Here is a 20,195-nt window from a genome sequence, read left to right as displayed (position 1 = left end):
TATCCCTAAGGAGGTGGTGACAAGGGGAGGAGAAGGGGAGGAGGAGAGGAGGAGGAAAGTGAGCCTGTCCCTTTAAGGGGGTTGGCTGTCAATCAGAAATCCCTTTTCATTGCAGGAGAAGAGGACAAAGATACTCAGAGAGGAAAAGTAAAGGACTGAAGAAGGAGACTGGAGAGACCAGGATCCTTCTAGCTGAACAAAGTCAGCCGCAAAGCAGACTAGCCAGCCGGCTACAACTGGAGTCAGAGTTCCAAAGACATGGGTGAGTTTCAAAAACTTTAGTATTGAAGATTTAAGCAGGCACAGGAATTCACAGGAAAATTTCCAACTTTGAGGTTCAGGGTTTCCAAAGGTTTAAATAAGTTGTGTTTTGGCATTTGTTTTCTTTCTTAATTTCTTAGCATTCAATTAGATTAACTATTTTTCTGCTCTACTAAGCATGATAGTTTATTGCAAAAGAATTCCAGCAGCACGTGTGGAATCCCACAAGTCCTCAGAAAGAGTGGCCAGCAGGATGGATGTGGTCATGTGTCTCCTACCTCCTCACTTCCTTCTACCTTCTCTTTTTCTCCTGATTCTAAGGCCCTGGTTATGGCCATGTCAGCTGGCATACCTGGTTCTGCTGGAGGCAAATGAATATAGACTAGCCCTCAGAGTACCAAATAACTGCTTGCTTGATACAAAATTTGGACCCTGTTTAGCATCAGTAGGAATTTGGGGAATAGAGCAAGCTGAACTCAGGCTTGGCCATGGCTATGGAGGCCATTCTCAGGTTCGGGAAATGAAAATAAAGTCCTCAGTGGTTTTACCATGGAGAACAGGTGTATGTGTGTGTTTGCATGCAAACATAGATGACAATTTTTAGAAAATGTCATACATTTAGCCTTAATCCCTGCTGTGACAGAGAGGCTACTGGGACTTCAGGACTTTTGCTGAATTGATTGAGAACTGAGGGCTTCTTTAGGTTGCATGAACAAAGAAGCTATAAGGTTCCAGTATCTGGTAGTATCTATTCAGGAGAAGGTGCAAATGTAGCAGCTTGAACACATCCTGAATGAAATGAGACTCAATTGCCCTGTGTATTCATCATCAAATGTAGTACCCAGTAGACTCCAACAAGATCCACAGGTTTTCGATTATATTGAGCTGGTATCAGCCTTTACATTGTTTTATCCTAAATCACTAAGAGAGCTCTCTGAAGCATGTGCTCAGGTATGATAGTTAAGAGGATAGAACACTGGATTAGGAGTTAGAACAACCAAGTTCGAATCCCAAATCTGCCTCTAATGAACTTTGCAATCATCAGCAGGTCACCATGAATCACCACTTCATCATCTGGAAAACAAGGGTAGCAATAACTTCTTTGTCTATTTCAGGGTTGAGGATTAAGTAATTATTTTGTGGAAGCCCTTTGAAGATGGAGAAGCCCTATAACAATTGTAAATTATGATATGACCAACTACTACACAATAACATGTGTACAGGCTTACTTACTCTTTCTGGTGTGACTGGATTTTCTTTGTGCACAATTTGTATGCTTGGGTAAGAATCATTTGACCAATTAAATGTGACCAGGTGAGAGGTGAATGTTAGAAGAACTCAGTTCCTGCCCTGGGTAACATCAGGAGCCCTATCTAATGTCACGGTAGCTGACTGGGTAGGTTGTGCATTCAAAACAGAAAGAGAGAGAGAGAGAGAGAGAGAGAGAGAGAATGAATATGAGTAAGAAGAATGTTTAATGTTGCTTCCTTAGAGGTTAAAAGCCCTGAAGAAATGATAGGAATAAATAAGATGATCACAGGAGCAGTTTCTTATTATGAAGGCTGGATGGACACCCCATTGAGGAAGTGTATTGGAATGGGCCATACTTGCTCCAGGTACACATGATGGTAGCCATTGAATTTCCAGCTGTTCAGTTACAGAGTATCTCAAATATTTTGTGAATTTCAAACCATCTCTAACAAGGTACTGAACTGCTATTACTTCTGATGGGGTGTGTGTTGCTGTCTAACTATCACAGTAGACAAATTACATCATAGAATCTGCAAATGGAAGGAACTTTAGAAGTTATCTGGCCAGAACCAGGTATGGTGTCACATGCCTATAATCCTAGCACTTGGGAGGCTGAGGCAGGAGAATCATAAGTTCAAAGCCAATCTGGGCTACATAGTGAAATACTATCTTGAAAAAAAAAGTTATCTGAGCCAACCCTCAATGAACAATTCATTTCTATGACAACAAATTAAATGTTGATAAGTCTCTGCTTAATCACCTCCAGGAACAGGATGCTCACTACCTGAACAATCCAGAATCCCTTAGAATTACATGTAAAAAAGAGCACTGAATTCAATACTATCTGCACAAAGGTTTATTAGGGAAAGTGATGGATCATAAAAATTTGATCAGACTTGGGAGACAGATATTCCAAATGAGTCTTTGAGACAACAGTGGAATCAGAAAAAAGCTGAAGAGCCATAATTGATTATTCTTTGCTCAGTAACACAATGCCATCACTGAACAGCAAAACATTGGCTTCTGCAAGCCCATTGTTGTTGTCTGAGAACAGTGGCTGTTACCCTGGTAACCAGACTGTGATGCTTCCCTCCAAAAGTGGCTGTTTGCCAAGCAGTATAATTTTGGCTAGCTTGGAGTAAGTGGGTGTAGCCAAAGCAATAAAAAATGTGGAAGCAGAGCAGAGGTTCAGTTTTACCAAATCCCCGAAGACTATCTGAATCCCATCAAGGTGGCAAGAATGTCACGAGAACAGTAGGAGTTAAAAAGAAACCAGATCCAGATCAGCATTATTCTCCCTAGGGATACTGACTAAAATGATCAAGGGCATCCTTCACCACATCACTTCTCATCTTGGCTCTCCAGAGCCAGAGAAGCTCTTGGAATGCCAGGCAGATTGAGTGGTTTGCCCAGCTCCCAGAGGCTTTCACCTTGGCTCTGAGCTAGGAAAGCAAGGAGTCTACTTAACAGCCTGACAATAGAAATGTTTCTCAGAGCTAGCTGAGTAGTACCATCTTCAACCCTGGGATGTAGGTGGGAGATGACATATAGTCTCCAAATTCCTTAAGGTAGAGTCCCAACCAGTGGCATCCTTTTCCATGTTGCCTTTTTGTGTATCATCTTGAAGCCTTAAAAATCATCCTTTGGTTATAATTCTTTGCTTTGAAAGACCAAAAATCATGTTCTCCATCATATGTGGACTTTAGATCTAGGGCAAATACAGCAATGTGGTTGGACTTGAGTCACATGATAAGGCAAAAGCACACAAAGGAGGTATGGGGATAGGTAAAAAAACCCAAAAAACATGATACTATTTGATGTCCTCAGTGCAGAGGAACTAATGCAGAAGCTATAAAGCGGCAGAGGTTAATAGGAGAAGGAGATCAGGAACTAGAGAAAAGGTCAGTTCGAGGAGAATCAACTTAGAACGTAACACATTTGTACGTGGAAGCAATGCTAGGAATCTCCCTGTGTAGCTATCCTATCACAACTAGCAAAAATGCTTTGTCTTTCTTATTATTGTTTATACTTTCTCTTCAACAAAATTAGAGCTAAGGGCAGAACAGTTTCTGCCTGGAAGCGAGAGGGTAGGAGGGGAGAGGGAGGGGCGGGGGGGGAGGGGGGAAAAATGGCCCAAACATTGTATGCACATACGAATAAATGAAAAAAGAAAACAACATAGAAATGCCCATCCTGCCCACAGAACTTCAGATCTAGAAAAGATTAAGTCAGAGCAGTGGCATGATCAGAAAGGGTCACATCAACTGTTATAAGTGAACAGAGAGTTTTCCCTTTCTTTCCCACTCACAGGCCCAAACTTACATCAAAAGTTCAGCAAGTGCTGATTAATTAGTCCCTCCTTAGATATTGCAAAATAGTTCCAAGGACAATCTCTCACCTCTGTACTGGTCTCAGCTCTCTGCCATGCAGGGCTCTGAAAAAGAGTCAGTGACATCCCAAGGAGGAGAACAAGGTTCTCCAGATCAGTTTCACACTGCAACCATGTAGAAAGGAAGAACTGGCAGCAGACTGGCCTAAGGAATAAGTTATAGCTACTGTTGTCTCTGGTGCCAGGCACTTCTTCATCTCCTCATAATTGGACAAACTGGAGACAATGTGCTAGATGTAGATTTTAATAATCAAGCTTGTATTTTAGCCTCCTAATGTTTACTTATAAATTAATTGTGTGTGTGTGTGTGTGTGTGTGTGTATAAAAGATGATCCAGATGCATGGTAATAATACCTGTCTAAAGAGGAGGTTAGGATTCCTTTTCATTTAACCCTGCCCACATGACTTGACTATCCAGCATGCTTGGATTCCCAAGTCCCTGTGGCTTCAGCACTTGAATGGTATAAGTGATGATATCATGTAAGAAAGACAAGATTATAGACAGGGCTTTGTCTGACCAGGATAAGGCCAAAAGCAAAAGTCTTTGTCTCTGTTACCTCCTGATGATTGTTGTTTTATTCTTAGAACCCACCCACTTGTCCCCATCCATCCCTAGTACCAGTCACCGCTGCTGTAGTATCTTGGCCCTGTCAACTTCTATAGGCCATGATCAAGGAAGCCTCTGTTCATGGGGTGAGGTTCAGGGGAGGGTTCTGGGAGGAATGTAAGACTGTAGTGAATATTAGAGACTTAGGGAGATGGGGCCAGTTTCTCACTCAATGAGCCTGCCTGTTGTTTAGCTCTATTGTATAGGGTTCTTCTATCTCTCCCTTTGTCAGCTGGATTCAAGGGACAAGCTGGGAATTGTGTAGGGTACAATTGGTCTCTTTCTACCATTCCTTTCTGATGAAAGCCCTTCCTTTCTTCCCTTTGATGAGTTCCCAGATTCACACTGAATTTCCATCATGGATCTGGTCCTTGAGGCGTGCTGAGGGCATGGGAAAGGAGGGAGGGCTTGAGAGTTCTTGGCTCCTGCTTAAAGAGACAGCATCAGAATTAACAGAGTCACTGGGATGGGCCAAGATCTGAGAGTCTCAATGGTCCTGTTGATCTCTGTCAGAGAACATTGTTAAGAAGAGCTTTAAATTCTATTACAGATTTATTAGACTTATTTTGGAAGTTTACAGATAAATGTTGCCAACTCTGAATTGATTTCTTCCCTTTGTTTACATTTTGTCCAGAGGACCTGGTTATATTCGTTTAGGTAGTTTTAGATTTTGATTCACAGATAGAAATCTGTTCTCCCAAACAAGATGGAAAGTTCTCTAAGGAAAGGGAATGGACCTCCTAATTCCCAGAGTATCTAGGTTACCTGAATCCACACAAACAGAAATGAAAGGAAAACACTAGAGAGGGTCATTGTTTTTCTCTATCATCTCTCATCCAAGTCAGACAGTTTTATCCAGTTGAGATGCGTTGGGTAATATATAGTTCTTTTATGTGAACTCTACCATGTCACAGTTTGTACTTAGCCTGCAAATGTGAATATCTCTTGAGAGAGCCAAAGAACTTCTCCAGAATCCCTCACAGGCTTCCTGAGTCCTGCTCATACCTGCTAACCATGAGGGATTCTGAAATAGGGGTTGTGGCTTTAGGCTATTACTCACACATACCCAAGTTCATTTATTGGATGGTGAAAAATCAAAGTCAACCCAATGAACCTGTTTCAGAATGCTTCAATTGTCAACTACTTTGATGAAATAATACTTTTTTGCATGTTATGAGTTTTTCCCAGTTACAATCAAAATTTGATGTTTGCTTGGGCAGACTGACAGATTCTTCACTTCTGCTGAATTTCAATGCCCTCAGAACAAGCATTTAATATCAGTTGTGAAGAGATGAACATCTGATGCTTATTCTGATATTGTTGAACTGTTTATAGCTCAACAGTGATAGATTTATCTGAGGTCATGTCCTTCAGATTTCACATTAGAGTCCTTCTTGTCTCTTTCTTTGAGTAGCAGTGGGACAGAGTTATCTAAGCTCTAAGAAAATAGATAAAATAGATGTAAAAAAAGCATCAGTTAATGATTCAGAGTTGCTCCAAAGGCTTAGCTCTTTGTCATCCAGTAAGAACACTACATATGACACTCTCTGCTTCTTTTTACGGTAATCAAGTGATCAAATATCAAGGATGATAAATCATTTCTAGTGTATTTGATCACTTGACGAGAGGAAGAACCATCTTCAGTGTATGACTTAGAGGGGGCATCTGCTAAAACTTACAGTGGAATTCCCTGTTTGGCTAGCAAGAGTTCATGTTTCTCCATCCCTGATCACACCTATACCACCATTTAGCCAGGGGTGAAAGGGCTGGGATGAGTGAGTGGGCCCAGGAGAATCACTTGCTAGGGTGGGTTGCTCTCCTTACCCTGGGCTAAACAAACAGTCCTACCATTGTTCCCTGGGTCTGACCCCCTCCCCACCCCCAGGCCTGTGGGGCCCCTGTAGAATACCAACAAGGCTCCTGAGATCTCAGGGGAAAACAAGGCCTCTTTGTCTGGGGGAGCTATGGAGGGCTCTGTCCAAGCCTTGACCCTGTGCTGGGGAGAGAGGGAACAGTGGGGTCACTGACCTTCTCTTCGCACCCTCCCCAGCCAAGCTTCAGAGACTTTCTTTAATAGAAGAGTCTAATAGTTTGAGGGTTGGGAGGAGTTGGAAGGGCAGAGAAGGAAAATTGCAGAACTGTTTACTTCCTTTTTCTTGACTTACAGGATACATCTAGTATCGTAACCTGTGGAAAAAGAGGAAGACCAATTTCTGGAATGTTTACTAAGAACAGCAATCATTTTCAACTGTTGTATTTCTCTCTCTCTGGTTTACACATGTATATGTGCACATGTGTGTGTGTGCGTGCACACACACACACATATGCACTCTTACCAAGCCCTCTTGTAAAACTCATGCTGAGTAAACTCAGCCTCCACTCACAGCAGCATAGCTACAAACTGACTGCTTCTCATGGAGGCCAAGTTTTCTGGCAGCAGTGCTTCAGTTCGTGGAAAAGGAAAGGGACTCAGTTCTTCTGCAAACATTTGCTATATACTTGGACTATTGACTTGGGCTTCTGAGCCTCATTTCTGGTACAGTGTACAAGGATCTCTGAAGAAGAGGCCCTTAGAAGTCCAGGGAATACAGGGAATGCCTGTCATTTCAGGGAATTGTGGATAATAGGTCTTCCTCATTTTGTGGTTCTGATAACAGAGACAAATGTCTCTCCTTCAACTTTCACATTGATGCAGTTCAGCTGTGCAAGTCACCAAATGTTCAGGTATTCAAGGCTAAAATGCAACTGTGGCAATATTAAGAGGATCAGGCAAAGGACTCCTGTGTCCTATGGTACCCTGTTATAGATAAATGAGCTTGGCTGTAGAAATGCTTGAATATCAAAATTCAAGCCTAAGAAATTAATACAATTTGTTTTTATCCTATAAGGAGTCACAAAATGCTTATTAAAAATTGCACTTTCCCAATACATTAGCCGATTATTTGTGTATGTATACTATATGAACAGATATATAAAATTAGCTGACATATATACATATAATTTATTTACATGTATGCATATATGTATCATATATTTCATATAATATATGTATTTCATATAATGTATATACACACATATATAGAGTGTATATATATATATATATATACACACTAGCCGATATGTGTACATATAACATGCATGCATAAATTAAGAATTTTTGACTAAATTGCTAAACATTTTCATTTTTTCTGCATTTTACAGATCAGGCCAAGAGACCAGAGGGAGCCATACTTTTACCCGTCTAGTTAGTCATATACTTGGCATTTATTAAGTTTCCTTGCATATGACACCTTAGAAAACGGGATGCAGCTACTTCGAGAGCTTGTGACTTCTTGTGTGACTTTCTGGTTTCTTGATAACACTGACATGCGCCCAGAGGGGTACCAGGTCTGGGGATCTCAGGGACTCTTAGCACTTTAAGACAGCTGTCTGTATTCTCAGGCCCCAGTATGTTTTCCTCATGCCATAAAGATGTTTCATATGTTGCTGACTTGATATAAAGTCTCTTTGTAGTGTGGTGACATTGGCCAAGCTGCAGTATAGGAGGAACAAAATAGTCGTGCAAGGTGTCCAAAAATAATTAAGTCTGCATTTTTATTATTGTGTGTAATAACAATGTTTATATTATCATTTCTGGTCCCATGCCAATTTCCATCTTGTCTTTGGAGTGCTCCTCATGTATTTAGACTAAGGAGAATTGAGCATTCCTTGCAATAATTATACATAGTGTTCAGGAATATCCAAGAACATGCAATTTCCAACATTTTCTCCACCTGGAATGTTCTTTCAGCTCATATCCTGTCTTGTATGATAACACTAACATGTCTGGTTTGCACTCACCTTTTTTGGAACTCCAAGTACTAAGCAGACCTGACCTTACTTAGCTTCCAAGATCAGATGAGATCGGGCATGTTCAGGGTGGTACGGCTGTAGGCTGCATCTACTCTTTAACCACTTACTTATCTACCTGGAATTGTTAGTTGAAAATGTTACATCTTCCTAGTTGATTCTTCCTCAATAAACTAAAGCATCCCATTTGGTAGAGTCTGTGTCTTTTCTGTAACAACCAGCACAATGGTGAGCACATTTATTCCATAAATAGTTGATAAAGGATTAAAATAACCAAACAAACAGACTGAAACAAGAAAACAGGGACTGATTCCATCATTCCTCTGACTTGCTACTTGAAATGCTAAATTCTTTTCTTTAAACATATATTCTAGGAATTAAAGGTAAGGACTTATTTTCAAAAATGGAACAAAAACAAGAATTCTGGGTCAATCTCACATTTCAAAAACCAAAACCTCTGGACTCTTTTGTTTTTGAACTCCAAGGTTACCAGTCTTTCTTTGCTTGGGAACACAGAGGTTTCCCATTCCAGCAAAGTGGTATGATTGAATGAGTTACCTATTGTTCATCACTGAATGTTTCCCTTCTTTTTTTCCCAGGCTTGTTAGAGTGCTGTGCAAGATGTCTCGTAGGGGCCCCCTTTGCTTCCCTGGTGGCCACTGGATTGTGTTTCTTTGGTGTGGCACTGTTCTGTGGCTGTGGACATGAAGCACTCACTGGCACAGAAAAGCTAATTGAGACCTATTTCTCCAAAAACTACCAGGACTATGAGTATCTTATCAATGTGTAAGTACCTGTTCTTCCACACAGACCCATGTCTTTTTCCTTGTCTCCATCCTGGAGATACAGTATGCACCAATACCTTAGTGACAAGTAGAAGATGGAAATAGAGCCACAAAAGATTCTTCAGTCTTCGCTCTGTACAAATTCCACCTGTGCTTCATTAGAAGCTCTAAATGAAGAGACATGTCAGACTCAGAAAGGGGAGGTTTGCCTGCCCACCCCCTTCCACCTCTCCCTGTTTTCTCATACATGTTCTAACTTCTTTGTCAGGTATGGTAAATGTTGCTTGAGTTGCCTTCTCAGTGGCAGGTATAAAGAACCCAGTGGAGGTACAATGATTGAACAGAATGGGGTCACTACTCTTGATTTAACACACTGCTTATATGTGCTCAGGGTTAGTACAGAATCTCTCCAGCTCCTACAGCAAGTCAGGCTAGTGTTCCTTCTCCTCTCTCCCTATTTGTCTAGCTTCTCTCTATGTGAGGTAGCAGGCAAGGAGTGTAGGGCCTGGTTCTCTAGGTTAGAGGGTATGCAAGGGATTGGGGGAGGAACCTGTCCTCCTGGCTACCTGCTCCCGTTCATTTACTTTAGTAAAGATAAAAGTATGGAGGAAAAACCTGGTGATTCTCCTATAGAACATCTAGCCTTGTTAAGGTGCCCATTTAGGTATGTACTTTACACACTATGTGAGAAAAGAGCTGAGTCTTCAATGAATAAGATTGTCTTGCCTCTTCTGTCTGTTACTGTAGGATTCATGCCTTCCAGTATGTCATCTATGGAACTGCCTCTTTCTTCTTCCTTTATGGGGCCCTCCTGCTGGCTGAGGGCTTCTACACCACCGGCGCAGTCAGGCAGATCTTTGGCGACTACAAGACCACCATCTGCGGCAAGGGCCTGAGTGCAACGGTAACAGGGGGCCAGAAGGGGAGGGGTTCCAGAGGCCAACATCAAGCTCATTCTTTGGAGCGGGTGTGTCATTGTTTGGGAAAATGGCTAGGACATCCCGACAAGGTGATCATCCTCAGGATTTTGTGGCAATAACAAGGGGTGGGGGACAATTGGGCGTGAGTCTGTGGCCTCATCCCCACCCAAGGCTGGATCTCTAGCTTTTGAGTGAGGAAGTGATGGCTGCAGCCGAACGAGATGGTCAGGAAGAACGTGGTGCCTGACTGGCTTAGTCTCACGTTTCAAAAGTTCCCCAGAAAATTTCATCTCAAACTGAAAAGTATGAGTTTTGTGGATGCTTTGTACAATCAGACCATTTCTAAGCCATATGTTGGTATCCTTTCTAACAGGAACCACAACAGTGGATCTAACTGCACAAGAATCTAAACCACTGCTCATGGGATTGAGATTTAGACACTTGATCTGAGGGGGAGGGAGGAGCATAGAAATTAATGAAAATAATTGGCTCCAAGGTAGAATGCCCAAATATTCTGGGATCCTACACTGTTGAGACTCCAATAGAGAATTAGAGTAGATCTGTATATTCAATGTTTTATCTTTGCCTGAGGGCTATCCATAATTCCAGTAAATACACATTGCTTTTTAGTCTCTAATGATCTTTGAGGGGACAAAGATCTTTGTGGGTTGTGGTGACGTCTTTTTTTGTGGCCAGCAGTTGGTTTAGAAAGGTTTTTGTATCTGAAATTTAAATCTCATATTGGCTTTAATCAATGACTGGGGAACAAATATTCTGTGACAAGGAACATTTTGTAAGATCAGCCTAAGGTGCAAAATGGTACCACTTTCTTTCAAGATCTGTTTTGATTTCTTTATACCTTTATCTTCCCCCCAAGTCCCCTGAAGCCTCTCTAACCCAGGGATCCTCCTCACTCCCACCCCTTCCCATTCCCCTTCCCCTCCGTCACACTTGCGGCCATTTCTCTAGGAGATACTGCCAATAAGACTTGGCAGAGTTACCTTGCTCACTAATTTTATTTGAGGGAGATCTCTGGAATCAGATTTCTTTGGCACATGCCACTCCAGGATTTCCCAGTTTGTGTTTCAACATCTCCAAGGTGATGCTTATTTCTAACCACCCTATGTCAATTGTTTTAGTTTGTGGGCATCACCTATGCCCTGACCGTTGTGTGGCTCCTGGTTTTTGCCTGCTCTGCTGTGCCTGTGTACATTTACTTCAATACTTGGACCACCTGCCAGTCTATTGCTTTCCCCAGCAAGACCTCTGCCAGTATAGGCAGTCTCTGTGCTGATGCCAGAATGTATGGTGAGTTGGGCATGGGTGCCTTAGCTCCTCTACCAACTATGGAAGCAACATATATTTGTTTCTTTTCTTAGAGTGAGGAGGGTGGTGACTGTGGAAAAAATACAAGATGATGAATGCCTGGGTTAATTAACTTCCCCCTAAAACTGGAGAGATTTATCTGGGAAGGGAAATTGGAAGTGGTAGGAATTCTCTTGGCTGTTCACACTGATCTACACTGCTCTACCCTGGTGGACGAATATTCCCAATCTCAGAGTAACACATTTCAATAGCAAACACAAGATTTTGCAACTGTTCAATAGCATCTTTCCTTTTGTTGTAAATTGTTGGCAAGCTCCAACTTTACAGTCAAGGTAATTAGAGAGGGAAGAGGGTGGTACTAAGGAAAGTCTCCATGTAACCTCATACCTCCCTGAAGCTTACCGTGGTTGATTTTTTTGCATCTTACATAGGTGTTCTTCCATGGAATGCTTTTCCTGGAAAAGTTTGTGGCTCTAACCTCCTGTCCATTTGCAAAACAGCTGAGGTGAGTGGTCTATTTTACAATGGAATGGCTAATACCATAGAAATTTCTATTCATGACTTTCAGTTTTCAAGATTATCCTTTTCCTTGCTGGATTTAGAATTAATAGATATTCCTTCTACAATATATTAGCTAAATATGCCTCAGTCAATACACATAAATGGTAGAAACACCTATTTTCCCCTAAACCTGCATAGAAAGACTTACATTCTAAAACTCTTATCTCTTAAAAGAGAATTGTGTAGCTTTAGAAAAAGATAGAGCTTAATGGCAAAATTCCCCAAATGAAAAATTTCACCCTTTCAGTTAAAAACCTTATCAAGAGAATGGACTGTGCAGAGACACACATGGGTTCTATAAAACACTTTCAATTTAGAACTTCTTCATCTCTAATTAGAGGCAAAATAAGTACATTTGAAAAAGAAAACACTTTGAGAACAGATATTACACACAAATGTAGCAGGGGAATAAATGTAAATCCTGGGGAGAAAGACAGTAAACTATTTCTTAGAAAGCAAAAGTATTGATTTCATGTTTGGAGGGAAACCCTGGGCACAAGTGTAGGGAAAGAGTTGATTATCTGAGAGCACGCTACTATTTTATAAATTTTCTGTGCTCTGGGTGCTATGGGGCTGGATGCTATGGTGTGCATTGTAGAATGGGAGGACTACACTTAAGGGAAGTGAAATTTTATTTAGAAATACAGAATTAACACACAAGACAGACACAAACCCATTTAGCAAGCCGCATTCACTATTTACAGTAGAGAATTTTTTGTTGTTATAAAAATAGTTTTCCCTCTTGCATTTTCCTGCAGTTCCAAATGACCTTCCACCTGTTTATTGCTGCATTTGTGGGAGCTGCAGCCACACTGGTTTCCCTGGTGAGTTGTCTTTGAATGATCTTAGCAAATAAATGGTCCTAGGATAGCTTAGATGCAGTTATGCTGAAAAACAAGAAGATAGACTCCTTCCAACCTTGAAAAGCTACTAGGAAGAGACCACAAGGTATAGGGCTGTATACTTCTGCTTTGGGTTGGCAAGACAGAAAGTCTTTAGAAATTAGACAAGAACAAGAAAAGTGGCCTAAAGAAAAAAGGAGACAAGAGATTCACAGTCCTAAGTGATAATGTTGGGCATTTACAGAGCATATAATGTTTGTCAAGTGCTTTGCAGTCAGAGCCTGGTCAGATCAGTGATAAGAACACTGGAACTTTACTAAACATGATTTTCTATAGCCTAGAATTCCACATGCTATAAATATGAATCCATCTTGGATGCTGTCCAATGGATTTAGTTACCCTTATGGGAATACTGGAAGGACCTCCTAACATTACTAGAATTGTTATGACTCTAATGCAATCCTATGTCCCAGGTCCTGCTGATAGTGTTACAGTGTCAATGTAGATTGCTCATTGCACAAATGAAAAACCTATGGAACTAAAGGGTGAGGTGATTTACCTGAAATCACTGAATAACCAGTGAATGGATAAGAATGAGCTTGCAGAAGCCTTCCCCTACCACTGAGGCTTTTATACAAAGTTGACCTATTTCTCACTATGTAAAATCAGTTGATGCATTAAAGCAGGGGAAAGCTATGTTGCATGGTGTGATCATATGTCTATACCCTGAGACTCCAAGTCAGTCAGGTAAGTGGATGTGATAGAAATCAGGTATAGTTCACTTCCCTGAGGAAAACTCAGTGCAATGTATTGGAGACATGGCTTAGGCAGTAGAGACCAATTTAGTGCTAGACTATTAGAAGGACATGTTTCAGACAGGATTTCTAGTCAGACGTATGGAGGGAAAGCCTGGGATATGGTTTTTTTTTTTTTTGCAGAGTAGTATTTCTCCTTTATTTGATTTTATTTCTACCCCTCCTCATTCCCAAAAGAATTGGAGGAGTGAGAGCTTCTTTTCTACTGTCATTCATCTTCTCTTTTCTGTTCCCTACAGCTCACTTTCATGATCGCTGCCACTTACAACTTCGCCGTCCTTAAACTCATGGGCCGAGGCACCAAGTTCTGATCTCCCATAGACATCCCCCTTTCTCTAATAGCAAGGCTCTAACCACACAGCCTGCAATGCTGCGTCTCCCATCTTAACTCTGCCTTTGCCGCTGACTGGCCCTCTTATTACTTGATGACTATAACAAGAAAGGAGAGTCATGCAGTGATTACTGTCTCTCTGTGGACTCTCCCTCTTATGTACCTCTTTTAATCATTTTGCTTCATAGCTGGTTCCTGCTAGAAATGGGTAATACCTGAGAAGGTGACTCCCCAACTGCAAGTCACAAGGGAATGGAGGCTCTAATTCAATTTCCAAGCATCTCCTGAGGACCAGGAAGTGCTTTCTTATCAAAGGGCACTTCCTCTGATGGATACAAAGTGGGAAGAAAGATGCTGAGGTAGAGAGAAGGAATGTCCTTGGTCTCCTTGCCATCAATAGTGGCCAAATATATTCTCCTTGGTGTACAAAAAACAGAGAATGCACTCCTGTCTCCCTATTACCACTGAAGATAGAAGGTAAAAAAGAGGAATGCTAGCAAAACAATAAAAACATTTGCCCAAATCTGCCTATTGCAGCTAGGAGAGGGGTCAAAGCAAGGATCTTTCACTCTTAGAAAGAGAGCATTGATCCCCCGTGGCAATGGACTATTTAAGCCCTAACTCAGCCAACCTTACTTATAGCAAAAGGGAGAGTAGTGTCTGTAGACAAAGGGGACGTCTTGCCTTATACCGTGTTAGAAAGATAAACAGGGTGTTTTCAACATCTTCTCACTCCCTACTCCTTGATAACAGCTACCATGACAACCTTGCGGTTTCCAAGGAGCTGAGAATAGAAGGAAACGAGCTTATAAGAAATAAGACTGGCCTAAAGAGCAGCAGTTGCTGGTGGCTAACAGTATAACTCTGAGATGACCCTCTGGTAGACTCAGGATAGATAACACTTTGGACAGCATGTCTTTTTTTCTGTTAATTAGTTGTGTACTCTGGTCTCTGTCATATCTTCACAATGGTGCTCTTTTCCTGGGGTTTTATCCATTCACTGTAGTAGGTGATTTGAAGATCTTGATTTGTTTCAAAATGATACACATTTCACATTTTCCAATTTGTTTCTCACTTGTTTGGGATCGTATCAAAAAGGTCTGGAGAATGAGTCTTTGATTATAATTCTTTAAAAAAAAAGGAAAAGTGGACAATAAGCATTACAAATGATATTTAAAATTGGCTAGTTCCATGAGTCTATTAGGATTTTGTATAAGTATTCTGCCCTTTGTAGAAACAGATTTGGTGGATTTGGTCCTCAATTTAAATAACCTGTTTGATCATTTTTTTTCTGGCTAATGGGAGGTGATTTTACTTAGCAATGTTGTCTTGGAATGTTAAGAATTAGGTTTAATGAAGGTTATTTTCTCTTGGTATAGATCACGTAACAAAGCACACAAGCTGTTAGGTATTCAGTTGGTAAGCTTCCATGGAAAAGGACAGACAGAAAGAGTTTGAAACCTAAATATTTCCCAGATTTTGGTCTTCTCCTGTTTCTGTTAACTTTGGATTAAAAAAAACTGGTTTTTATTGGAGGGAAGATTTTTTACTGTAGACTTTTGTTGTAAAGAATTATGTTGTATTTTTCCTCCCAAAGTGGTTTCAGCAAGGTTTAAGGAGATATAAGATCTTTACAAAAAGACACTTGATACTTGCTTTCAGACCAGTATACAAATAAGCTTGCAGGTTGCACAGAGCAAAGAGAAGAAAAAGGTCCTGTAAGAAACCAATCAAGATCAAGGAAAGTGAAGTAACCTATACCTTGTATTTTGTTTTCATTTAATAACATAACAAATAACCAACCTTCCCTGAAAACCTCATATGCATACATACATACATGTACACACAAAAAGAGAGTTAATCAACTGAAAATGTTTCCTTCATTTCTGATAAAGAATTTCAATTTTAACACACATAAAGAATAAACTTTTAGAAACTTATCTTATAAAATGTATTTTATAAAATTAAAGAAAATAAAATTAAGAATGTTCTCAATCAAACTTTGTGTCCTTGGAGTAAATTGTTCTGTTCAATCTCACAATAAGAACGTAAGAATTGTACTGAGTTTGAGGACTCAAACTCAAAATCAAATCAAGCTTTATTTTTCAAATCAAGCAGATTCTAACACTACTTCTATGAAATAAATATTAGATAAATAGATCACTTCTATTTTTATAGCTGGAGCCACTAAAAAATAGAGGCAATGTAAGTTATCCAAAGAAACCCAATAAGCACATGTCTGAACTTGAATTAGAACTAAGGTCTTAATACCAATTCATTGTCTGTCTAAAGTTTTCTTTTGTCTTTGAAGTTGGGTTTTAGAGTGTTCTGCTCATTCAGAGTCAAATATGGCTACTTTGTCAATGACATAGTGGAGCCCCAGCCCCTGATATATTCAGCATGAAATTATTGTTACTTTTGCTTTAAATTGTTTGGCTACTCCAATAATAACACATTGGTGCTTCATGCATGACTAATGCTTAGATTTACCTGGAAAGTACCAGATGAAAAGTTTAATGTTTATAGGACAGAACAGATTTAGCAAAAGAAGTATAAATTAATTGTGTAGGTAGGGCAGTATTAAAATAAATTAGTAAAAAGATAAATTAGTGACACCTACTGCCCAAAACAGCTTAGCCTAGCCCACCTCACATAGCACTAAAGCCCTGTAACAACCCCAGGTTAGAATTTGGCATTCTTCAATAGTACTCTGATGACCAGCTAAAAGAAAGCTAACTTAAAATTAGCCATAGATCTATTGTCCCATAACTATAGCTTGATGAAAGCAAAAGGAGACTTTAGCTGGAGGCGACAAGTCAGTCATCAGTTAAAGAGCTTTCTTCAAAAGTAGTTTCAGTTGTAATCTCTAACTTCTGCTTCATCACAATTAATATCATGCATGTGAGTCTGGTTGAATAACTTTAAGACAAAAATAACAAAAATATGACAAGGACTTATTTTTAGATACTGGCAAACAAGGAAACAGCACCATGTTTTGGAGAATTGATTCAGGGTGCTACAGAGTGAATGTATTTTTGCCTCAGAGGAGTGAAAGCCAGTTCCCAAGAAAGCTGTGTTTTCCATCTGCCTTAATTTGGTTCTGCCCTCTGGGATGGATCTATAGATTGTGTTTCCAGGCTCTCAGAAGCTGAGAGCATCTCCAGTCTATCAATTGAGCCCATTGTTCTTAGCTCTCCCACACACCATAAACCTCTTTTCTCTGAACTGAAAGAGCTCTCTTTGTACTTAGATCAGCCAAAGATCAAGATGCAGCAGAATAAACAAGAAACATTTTCTTACAGCATCAGTTGTATGGCTTTTCCTATCTTCAGGGTCAGAACTGAGTGCAGTTATGCAGTGTGTAGAAGCTGCAGCTTTGTCCAAAGGGACATTCATTCATTCATTCATTCATTCTATATACATGAATTGAACACCTACTAAGCTTTGTGCTAAACCCTGGGAGGTTGGAGTTTGGAAGCATGTGGTAGAAAGAGGATGAAAATATGATCTTACACTCAGGGATCTCTCTCACCTTCAGCCACAGCAGAAAGTTCTTCCAGGGTGGACCAGAGTGAAGGCAGGGAACATGCATGGCTGATGGCTGACTGCAGTGGGCATCTGATTTCTCCCATCAGTATGTGGGAGAGGTAGTGGTTAAGGGTCATGACTTCACATGGCTCTTGTTTTCTAGGCCCTGAATAAAACAAAACTTCAATTTAGAGTCCTGAAAACTTGTGACTTTCTCTCTATATATCACCCTGGTTCTGTCTTACATGTGACATCATTTAGGCACATACTGGAACAATGCATGTGGCTTACTTACACCCACTCAGTCATTTCAGGAGTCAGAAGGCACATGGATCAGTATTTATATTAACACAAGCTATTCAGCTTGCCTTTTTCTCTCAATGAAGGCTAAATCTGAGAAGCCAAGAAAGTAGTCCCAAGAGAAACAAAGAGTTACATAAAAGAAGATACAGAAATTCAAGCATGTATCTAGAGAAAGAAGCCTGATGTGCTATAATACAGTTTTCAGGTTGAAAACGTTTAATACCTTTGGATTGTTTCACTTACTAACATGGAAAATACCTCAGCTCTGGATTCCAAAGGAACTAGCTTCATTGATATTGTGTACATTTTATGAAATTCTATCTTTCAAATATCAAAAGGGTAAACTGCTGGAGTCTGAGGGTTGCAACATTGAAAACAAGCCAACCACATTTGGAAATTTATTGATGATGAACCCACATGCAGAGCAACTTAAAAAAACAGGAAGGGAAATGTGGCTTTTTCCCACATTGACAAAAAATGTGAATACAACCATAAGAATTCTTCTATATGTAGAAGTGGTCTTAGTAAACAAATGGCTCAGCTAATTATTGTTAGAAAGTCTACACATCAATATTTTTAAAAACTGCATTCATTTTCAGCATATGTTCCCAACTTCTTGTTGGTGAAAGTATAAATAATTCCACAGAGCAAGTACATCAGGAAATATTCTGAAGCCAGTTTATCTGAGGGGACACAAGTACAATACACTTTTTAAAGTCAGGTGGTTTATTAGTGTTTAATGAATTTGTGTGTATGTGTGTGTTGTCTATTTTGAGTAGCTGAAGTGGTCTTAGCCACTTTAAATATTTTTCAGGCTAAAATTGTTTTAGTTATACTTTGACATAGGGTTTTAATGACTTATTTACCAGTGTTAAAGAAGACCCTTTATACAACTAATATATGCAAATAAAAATTAAAATGCCTTAAGAATGAAACCTGTTGAAATTATTCTAAGAAGGGGGGAGAGGAAAGAGGAAGAATGGTGGAGGGGGTGAATCCAACTACGATATATTTTAAACACATATGTAAATATCACAATGCATCCCCCTGTACAACTATTATATGCTAATAAAATCATAATTAAAAAATAAAAACACTGAAAAATTAAAAATAAAAATACCTTGAACAAGTTTACCCCCTTCTTTATATTCCCATTCCCCCCTCCCTCTTCTCTCAAAAAGAAGACTCAAAATAATTATTTGAAGAGAATCTTGACCTATTGTACAGACAGCCACCTCCAGCAATAATAGTTATACTTTAGAGTACTCTGCAAAACACTTTATCTCATTTAACCTTCACATCAGACCTATGAGGCAGAAGCAACTGTTATCCCTCGATCCCATGCTTGAACATGTGCCCTTATCAGTCACATCAGTTCCCACATAAGCATGTTGATAATATCCCAGCTGAGCTGACTGCTAAATCTGCAGAAAATGTCTGCTTTTGGGTATTTGTCATAGAGCAGAACTGCAGTGATTACAGCTCAGTACTTACAAAACCTCCACTGAGAGAAGCAGTAGTTAGGAGGGACAACTAGAATAATTAGAGTCAATTCATTCCCCAGTCATCTCCAGACATTCTTTATTGTGCAATCATATCAGTAAAACATATTGGAACCCACCCCCCATGCCCTTGCTGCTTTAAGTGTGGTCTGAGAACAAGCAGCATCAAAACCACCTAGCATCTAGTTGGAAATGCAGAATCTCAGGCACTGACTGACCTACAACTACTGAGTCAGAAACTATACTTCAATTAGACCTCAGGATGATTCATATGTACATTTAAATTTGAGGTTTGCTGTGTGTAATCATATAAAAATGTTTTAAAATACATAATACACTGATGTTTAAGATGTTAACATTATATTCTTGTGCTGCTCTTCTAATACATTAAATAAATTCTAAAGCATTCAAAACAGAACTTTAAAGTATGAGATGAATACAGAATATTTTAAAATAAAATATTTGATGACATATAAAATTTATCTCTTATTTTAAACATGTTATTATTAATATTTAGTGAGATCAGTGTGATTGATATGCCTTATTAATTTTGAAATCATGGCATAACATTTTGGAATGCTGAATTCAGTTTAAACTGACACTTGTTTTGAATGGATGTCATAGCTGGAAATGGTACCTTACAAAGATTCATGGATCTAAATGGACACAGTAGGACATTGCAGTGCTCAGCAAATAATGCTACTAAATTTCAAGTGTTTTCACTATGGCATTCTTTAACTTAGTGTTAAAAAGACATCTTTCCTTGACAAATAAGCAAGGACACTAAAGTCAATCTTTATATTTATTATTAATAAAACAATTATATTAACATTAAAATTAATACACATGTATTTCTAATGGATCATTTCCTAATCTCCATAGAATGCACAGACCTCACATTAGAAAGTATTCCATGTAGCAGTTT

The 20,195-nt window shown here is 39.6% G+C and overlaps 1 protein-coding gene across 2 annotated transcripts; it reads left to right on the top strand.

Annotated features, from left to right (window-relative positions):
* Positions 1–115: 115 nt before the first annotated feature.
* Positions 116–15,937, top strand: Plp1 (proteolipid protein 1). 2 transcript variants are annotated; one of them, XM_020185322.2, is made up of 7 exons: positions 116–262; positions 8,957–9,143; positions 9,890–10,046; positions 11,202–11,370; positions 11,820–11,893; positions 12,708–12,773; positions 13,846–15,937. In XM_020185322.2, the coding sequence occupies exons 1-7, from the start codon at positions 259–261 to the stop codon at positions 13,915–13,917; spliced, it is 729 nt and encodes a 242-aa protein (XP_020040911.1). In that variant the 5' UTR covers positions 116–258; the 3' UTR covers positions 13,918–15,937. The 2 variants fall into 2 exon arrangements, with proteins under 2 accessions (XP_020040911.1, XP_020040910.1); XM_020185321.2 differs by having other exon boundaries at positions 9,890–10,151.
* The last annotated feature ends 4,258 nt before the right edge of the window (positions 15,938–20,195 follow it).

This window comes from Castor canadensis, chromosome X (genome assembly GCF_047511655.1).
Source record: "Castor canadensis chromosome X, mCasCan1.hap1v2, whole genome shotgun sequence".
Taxonomy (NCBI): Eukaryota; Metazoa; Chordata; class Mammalia; order Rodentia; family Castoridae; genus Castor; species Castor canadensis.
The sequence above is the reverse complement of the archived record's forward strand: the minus strand, read 5'-3'. Positions and strand labels throughout refer to the sequence as shown.